This window comes from Echiichthys vipera (genome assembly GCF_963691815.1).
Source record: "Echiichthys vipera genome assembly, chromosome: 2".
NCBI lineage: Eukaryota > Metazoa > Chordata > Actinopteri > Perciformes > Trachinidae > Echiichthys > Echiichthys vipera.
Genome location: NC_139827.1, coordinates 33,005,791 through 33,014,339, shown reverse-complemented (window position 1 = coordinate 33,014,339; position 8,549 = coordinate 33,005,791). Strand labels below are relative to the sequence as shown.

The window sequence follows — 8,549 nt, the reverse complement described above, 5'->3', positions numbered from 1 at the left end:
TGCATTAACAGATGATGAGATGCAGAGTGAGGTGGCCTCCTCATAAGATGGCACCCAGAGCAGTTGGGAGGTCAGTGCCTTGCTCACGGGCACCTCGGCAGTGCCCAGGAGGTGAGCTGACACCGCTCTAGCTACCCTCCTGTTCACAAGCCTGGAAATATAAGGAATTTGTTTTGGTTTTCTTACCAAATTCCATGTAAAATGTGGAAACAAGAACAGAAACACTATTTGAGTAAACATCTTTTTTATTCTTTACATTTCTCCACAACAAATCAAAGCAACATTGCAAATCAAGTCAGAATGAAACCAAACAAATGTTTCACAAAATACATCTTCCTCTTTTGAGAAGTTATTTACACTGAACAATTATTTTTTAACAATACTCTCCCTGTTCATTCAGCTTCAGACTCTGTTACATCTTACAGTTGGTTCTGAATATGTTCAAAAATAAAATAAACTTTAGCTCCCTCTTCATCACCAAAATGAGTGATGACGAACGCTGAGACAGTCGATTCAACTTAATTATGCTGATAGACAATGAAATAATAACACACAGTAGGTGGACACCACACAAGCAACAGCTCTACATTGTGATGCAATCCAATACAACAGATATACAATAAATACCTTTGTGAAGCCTATAATGTCAAATTCCCTGCAGCTTGGTCAGAATACTTAATTGCCCACGTATTCCTATGTTGGATTGCATTATAGTTTAAGGTGCACATGCTGGATATTCCGTCTGTAGACAGCTATTCAATGAGCAGCATGTCACAATAAACTCATGCTGTTTCTTTATTTGTGCCTTTGAATTAAGACACTTAAACACCAGCAGATTTCCCTTTGTATAGGACAATCCAAGGCACTTCTGAAGCATGTACATGATGTCACACATGCAAACTCACATTAACTATTTACATAATCACTAAATGAAGCAATCATTCAACGTAACATGCTTGTATTAACACTGTACAAGCTCTCTATTCACAGGGTTTACAGGAAGCCATGTTGTGCTCTCAGCCTACAGGTCTTTTCAACACGAGTCTCTGTGATTTTGTACTAACGTTGGAAACTTACAAAACATTTAAATAGTCAACTCATTAAAGGAACAATTCAAAATCAAAAATACACATTTTTTCCTTCTTACCTGCAGTGCTATTTATCAATCTAGATAGTTTTGGTGTGAGTTGCCCGGGCGACCATCTGCCTTCTCTCCACAGCCTAGTTGTGAGATGTTTCATGTAGGAACTATTTTCTTTCTACCTATATCTCCAACACTGGGCAACTCACACCAAAACTATCCAAACTGAATATAAAATAGCAATACGGGTCAGAGGAAGAATATGGACTTTTGACTTTGGGGTGAGCTGTTCCTTTAAGTCACATTTATAGCGTCAAATCCAAATGTCAGAGATATTAGGAGAATTGGTTGTTATGCCACTGTCATTGAAACAAACTGTCAGAGTTTTTATTATAGCACCATACTATATGAATTAAAACAGTAAAGCTGCACATCAACTGAAAAAATCTCCGTAAAGCCAAGGGTGGCTCTTTTTACGTTATCATTTAATACATTGTTATTATAAAAATGTCTGATATAACTATACTTTATCCTATAATTGCTTTAGGGATGTTTTGTATGATGTTGTTTAGAACCATGTGGTTATTAATAGCCATGCAAAAGATCAATACATATTATATTTATATATTATAATTCAATCAATATAACCCTGTTAAAATATTTTACCACAGCTTTTAGATCTATTTATCACCATTATAGAAGGAATCACACCAAAGTAGTGCAAGTACAGCTCTTTAACATGACCTGAACTCACATATTTAAATAAGGGAAAAACTAATTCCTCTATTCATCCTCCCTAAAGGTGTTTCAGTTTCCAAAACAGACATTAAAGTTGAACTGAAAAACTGTGAACATTAAGCGGTAATAGTGGTGGATAGTGCTTATATCATTTCATCCAAGATCTCTGTTGGCCAGAAATAACGTTCATTTGTGAGCTTGGACAGTGTTGGCAAATGGAATTTTGAAATGTTTTGTCATTTACAGTTATTAACTTTAAAGGACTGGTTCATATTTTTGAAGTCTGCCTTAAAATAATAGTGAGGTGCCCATATGACCATTCCTCCTGTTAACACATGAAGGGATCTCTTCCTAATGCACCTTCAGTGTGAGTGGTGGCTGACAGAAGCTTCAGTAGTCCAAAGTGATTCAAATGATTGTACATGTGGAAAATATCAGCCGATCAGAACGTTATCACAAAGGTTAGAATGAAACTAGATTTGGGTAGAGGATGTCAGGATCCCAGTCCTGTCAGTCCTTCCCTTCTCCCTTTTGTTCTTGTGTTTGTTTCCCTCTGTCTTTTTTTCCCTGCACGTGTCTCCCCTCTCTGTGTTTGTCTGTCTGGAGCTGGAAAGCATGGTTCTGCCCAGCTGTAGCCGGTTCCATTAATCACTTCCCCTGCAGTATAAAAAGCCGAATGTGGGACACATTCAGCGCCAGACCGTTCCCTCATTTACGTGGTACCGTGTCCCGTTGGTTGGTTCCCGTTACTTATGCTCCATGTTTGTTTGTCGCTAATTGTTTCTTGGTTCCTTTTTGTTATAGTTTCCCGAGATCCCCTTCCCTCATCTACATCCCCGTCTGTTCATCTGCAATCTGTTCGTGTCTTTCCTGTGATCATCTCGTCGTCTTTTGTTTTGTCCCCCTCCCTGGACTTGCACCGGAGAGCAAACCCTTTCCCTGGACCCTACACCGTTTCCCCCTGCTCACTGGACACTCTTGTTAATCCGTTGTTCATTAAATACTTGTTTAAATCGAATTCTGTTCCCGGGTCTGCATTTGGGTCCCGTTTCTCTGTGTTACTCCCAGAACCGTTCATGACAGAGGAAGCAGTCTGGTTTCTGTTTGTAGTAGTATTGACCAATCCCGTTTGAGCAGACTTTGGCTGCATTCAGGTAAACAGAAAGAGTCAGAAAACACACTGGCTGTCATGTAATTATGGAAACCATCCGTTATCATCTGACTGCTGCTACACAACGGCTCAAACTGTACGCTGTACAGAGCCTGCCACACAGAGGTGCTGCATGCACCGAAGCATGTAAACCTATTCTAATTGATCCGGAAAATACAAATATGACCCTGAAAACTGGCATAATAGGGCATCTTTAAACAAACTGATAACGCCCATTCAATCATCTGGCAATGGCCGAATTGGCTGAAAATATCTACATGATTTTTCTCAGACTGCTGTAGCCTCATTATACTTCAGATAAACTAGACGCCCCCCCCCCCCCCCGTAACTTCCATAGAAGTGCATTTGGAAGAGGTCTTTCAATAGCTACAGTACTAGTAGTATGAACACGAGGACTGATTACAGCAAAACCTACAGTAATTCAGTGTACACTCAAAACTTAGTGAACCTATTCTTTAGAGTAGACATCAAAAACCCGTCTAAATGATCTTGCTATGCAGACATGACAAATAGTGCTCGTAACTGTAACATACAGTATGTGTAGGCCTGCTTTACTGGCTACAGTTTAACTGTTTGCTCTGACGGATACTTCATACAAGCAGGTTTCAAGCACATTTAATGATCTAAAAAGTGAAGTTATGCTTCATGAAAATGTGAAATACTCCAGCAGAGCTGCTGTATGTGAGAGGATCAAACATGCACAAACACTTTATGGTCCTTGAATGTTAATGTTCTCTCTGTACTTAATGCTTGGGTCAAGGGTTTGGGGGCTGGAAACTTTCCCAGCATGCAGTGCACCGGTCCATCGCATGAATGCATATTCTGACTTATGGGAATTTGTTTGTGGAGAAACTTTAACGTGTCATTTTAAATTTTAAATGAGTGAAGAATCTGTTTCTAAACGAGAAACCTGACATTAAAGGTTGAATATGTAGAATCTTTATTAAAAGCTATATTAAAAAAATTAAAAATACACTCACAGGGCATTTTGAGGGGTACAGAATGAAAGTATTGCTTTTCCATAAAAAGATATATTTAGTCTTAGTCTTAGTAATAAATATAAAAAAAAAAATCTTTGATGGGTTTGACAATGACTTTCTGTCCCGTTGTGTTTCCATGGTAGCAGCCAATAGCATTGGGCGTTGCTGGTTGCCTGGGTTGTCTGTTGTTGGGTGCAGCTACTGTAGGCTGGCACTGGGTGAAATGGAGTTTGCCAATCCTGCAGCTGCTAATTTGTCCCAGCAGCTGAGTGAGCGGAGACGGGCAAAAACCAGAGTCAATATAGGCCGAGCATTCACTCCATGGACTGAGAGAAAGGAGACAAAGCCATTCAAACGCACGCCCAAATGGCTATGTTTGTCCTTGATCGCTAACATCACTTACATGTTTACTTAGCTGGAACGGCTAATGCTAAATGCTAACGGCTAACGGCTAACTGTCAGTCAAACTCCTCTAATCCTTGTTTTTATTGTGTGATTTTCTGGAGGGGACGGGTTCAAACAGGCTTAAACAGACTCCGGTCTCCTGTAGGCTACTGACCAACCTGGCAACCCGATTGCTGGAATTTTTTTTTTTTTGTGACTAAGATCTTTAGACACTAGATGGCGCTGTTCTGCTCATTATCCATATTCAACCTTTAAGTTATACATGTGACTTCCTGTCATATGTATGTATCCTGTTGTAAACCAAAATGTGGTTCTATTGCTGGCTTTAATCTTTGTGTTTTATTTGTTTGTGTTAGATGGCATAGGTGTCAAACCGCATCCTCAGAATATTTTTTTAAAACTACTGAACCGTAATCACAAATATATAAGTTGATCATTCCACTCCTATCAAACATCTTCAGCAGTATATCCATTTGGTGCGTATCCATTAGCCGCATGCCCATTGGCTTGGCTCTTAGCAGTTCCACTATCTGAGTGGGTTAGAGGAGCATTCTCTCTGTCTGATTGGCTGGCAGCCAACCTATCTCGCTCTGCCTTTACCCTGATCAGGTTTCTACGGTGATAGAATAGATATCCTGGCAACAGGAAGCCAGCCACGGAGAAGATGAGGAGGCCCAGATTGATCTGTTGTAGGGAGAGAAATGTCAGTGCATGTGACAAAGCTGTTATAAAGCCTATGGTATGTATTTGCCTCTTTCTGTCTTCTCTTTGAGTGTGTGTGTATGTGTGTGTGTGTGTGTGTGTGTGTTTGTGTGTGTGTGTGTGTGTGTGTGTGTGTGTGTGTGTGTGTGTGTGTGTGTGTGTGTGTGTGTGTGTGTGTGTGTGTGTGTGTGTGTGTGTGTGTGTGTGTGCGTGTGTGTTTGCTCCCTACCCAGTAAGGATCCCCTTTGAAGTGTCCCAGCATCAGTATGAACAGTGGTTGTTGGAGCAAGGCGAAAGCAGCACTGATCATTGACTGCATGCCTGTCAGTGTTCCAAAGTGGTTGGCTGGGTACCTAGAGTGTGATGGGACATGGACATGATTTACAATTATCAGCATAAAAACCAAGACAAAGAATCTCTTCTACTTTTTGTCATTGTCTTAATTCACAGTTCAAATATTCTAAACCTAGTACAAAGGGATGATCAAGTATTTAATGTCTATAGAACAGTGGTGCGATGATACAAAGTACACTTACTCAAGAATTGTACAGGTGCTTGTACACTACTTGAGTATTTCCATTTTATGCTACTTTATACTTACACTCCACAACAGTTCATGGGGAAATATTTAACTTTTACAACACTACAGTTGGTGCAAATGCTGTAAAGCCTTTACCAGAGGGGCTGCTATATAGGGATAATCCCACACTCGTATGGGAATGCAACAATAAGCATATCCAAATCTTTTAGAAATGAAAGCGAATGGCACAAATTTGACGCCAAGTGGAGTTGACTCTCTGCAATTTGGTAAAAAAAATAGGGGGCAGCATGTCACCTTGAGTAAGAACACCATGATTTACTTGCCTGGGTCCAAACCTTAGTTATCTGCCCACTCCCCAGAGTTGACATGTGGTGACATGAAACTACGGTTTCTTGGTTAAAAACTAAGCGGCAATCAGCACCATGGGTGGGAGTGGGACTAACACCGCTGCCAATCTGCGTGCTCACTGGTCAGTCGCACCAAGTTAGTTAAACATGCTTATGTCATAGGCTCCAGCGTGCTCCTCCATTGCCTACTCCGTTGCTATCAGGGTCTATGGTTGCTACTGTTGTTTTGAGCATTGCAACATTTGCAAATGTTTTATTTCAATGTCAGTACTGGATAGATTCAGTCTGATACCATCTTGGTAAGTCTAGAAGAGCCGCACGATTTAATTATTTTACCCTTATTAAAGTAAGCATATCGCTAAAACAAAGTATCTTGTGATTGGTTAGGGGAAACTGACTCCCCTCCCCCATGGAAATCAGTTAAAGTGCAGCCAATGTAAGACTGAAGATGTAAACGGAGTGTAATTAGTTGACAATTCAGTCAGATATCAGGCTAGAATTTACAATTTGCAGTGATGACACTGTTCAGGATCGTGTGGACTGTGTTTCCTCTTTGCTAGCTGTTAGTTTCTGTGTACTCCACTGAGTGAGTACATTTCAACAGTCTTTTAAACACAGATCCCAGATATCTCTGATCCTAATCTTAATTCTGGTGTAGTTGGTTTTAGCAGCACAGCTGCTAACTGTTGTACTGCTAACGGTGTAGCTGCTTCTGTTTGGCAGAACAACTCTACTTCTTTAACCTCTTATGATGGCAGACTAGATGCTTATAAAAATATTGTACATGTTGTAATGTTTTAAACAAGAAAAAAGCTTACACATTGGACTGTTTAACTAGCTTCCTGAGCCCATCCTGATCTCTGAGCTCTGTTGTAATTTCCTCACAGATCAGTCTGGTAACGTGCAGCGGAGAAAATTTGGAGAAGTTTGCCAAGCGACCGAACCAATCAGTGTTGGTTTAGAGGCTGATTTAAGTGTGACACAATGAGATGTAAACAACAACATGGAGGCTTCCACGGATGAGATGAGCAGCTATGGAGCAAGCTGCTCACTAACTCTTTGTTCTCTGGATCCTTCTGTTGAATATGGACCAGGCTCATGAAATTGGGCCTTTAATCCGTAAGTTCACGTTAAACACAGGCGGAAAATATCCTTTACCCACATGTTGTTTGGGATATCATTATACAGTAATGTTTATATTATAAATATAGTAAAAAAAAAAATCTGATTTAACTTGGAGTGTTCTTTTTTGCATCTTGTGTGTGATATTCAGAGGGGAGATGGTACTTGACGAAGAACAGGCTTTCAGGATCTTAAGCCTCTTTCTGAGTGGACACCAAACATGAAAGCAGCAGGTGCTGATACTCACACAGCAGCGTAGAGCCCTCCACAGCAGGAGTGGATAAATCCTCTCACTATGGTGTGCAGAACAAATGACACCATCTAATAGAGAAGGGAAGACAGAAGGACAGATTCATACTTGTGTGTCTGTAAAGTCATAGGCATTGGTTCTGCATTAGTATAATGTGTAAAATATGTTGTATTCCTGTACAGTATTTTCCTAACCTGTATGGGCAGGTTGTCAATCAAGGAAATTATTCCGAAGGTGACCAATAGGAGGTTGGTGAAGATAAAAGCTCTCATGGCGTTGGTCAGTTTCTGGATCTTTCTGTCTCTCTTTGGGGGATCTGATTGGCTGGAGGGGACAAATGTCAAAAGACTTGATAGCTAAGGAGGAGGTATGGATGTTACAGAGGCCAAGTTTTCCCTCATCTTTTACAGTCTAGGTAACTTTATACTTTAACTTTATACTTACACTCCACAACAGTTCATGGGGAAATATTTAACTTTTACTACACTACAGTTGGTGCAAATGCTGTAAAGCCTTTACCAGAGGGGCTGCTATATAGGGATAATCCCACACTCGTATGGGAACGCAACAATAAGCATGTCCAAATCTTTTAGAAATGAAAGCGAATGGCACAAATTTGACGCCAAGTGGAGTTGACTCTCATGCTGCAATTTGGTAAAAAAAAATAGGGGGCAGCATGTCACCTTGAGTAAGAACTCCATGATTTACTTGCCTGGGTCCAAACCTTAGTTATCTGCCCACTCCCCAGAGAAAGGGACTCCAGGGGTTAGGGTTAGTGTAAGGCATCAAACAACCAAGAACTTGATGTGCATTTGACATGTGAGTGCTGAACTCCAAGATAAACCTGGGAAGAACCTTCCGAGCTTAATCTATGCAAAACCCATCCCTCTTGCTGACTCTTATACAACAATGTCTACGTGTAGCAAGACAATGCCTAAACCTAAAGAGAAGCAACTGGACTCTCGTCATACCTCTTCTCTGTTGGTGTGGTTGTATTTTCCTCTTCACACTCCTTTAACTTCCAGTCCATGATGTAGCCAATCATAGGACAGGTCAGTAGACACAGCAGCTGCATTGAACCGAAGATAGATGAGTAGAAACCAACTGGGGAGGACACGCAGAGAAAGAGTGAAAGTCAATCGAAACACACAGTAAATAGGAGACAGATTGAGCCTCTACAGTACTTATTGTCACAGCCAAGCCGCCAGAAAT

At 40.7% G+C, this 8,549-nt stretch overlaps 1 protein-coding gene across 2 annotated transcripts in view; it reads right to left on the bottom strand.

The window, feature by feature from the left end:
• Positions 1 to 342: 342 nt before the first annotated feature.
• Positions 343 to 8,549, bottom strand: part of slc43a1b (solute carrier family 43 member 1b) — a 46,857-nt gene continuing 38,650 nt past the window's right edge. For both annotated transcript variants that reach the window (XM_083927576.1, XM_083927577.1), the window contains exons 11-15: positions 8,309 to 8,441; positions 7,532 to 7,661; positions 7,335 to 7,408; positions 5,307 to 5,430; positions 343 to 5,059 (exon numbers count right to left, since the gene is read on the bottom strand). In XM_083927576.1, the coding sequence (XP_083783702.1) occupies positions 4,823 to 5,059; positions 5,307 to 5,430; positions 7,335 to 7,408; positions 7,532 to 7,661; positions 8,309 to 8,441 (698 nt within the window). In that variant the 3' untranslated portion in view covers positions 343 to 4,822. The remainder of the gene's footprint in view (positions 5,060 to 5,306; positions 5,431 to 7,334; positions 7,409 to 7,531; positions 7,662 to 8,308; positions 8,442 to 8,549) is intronic.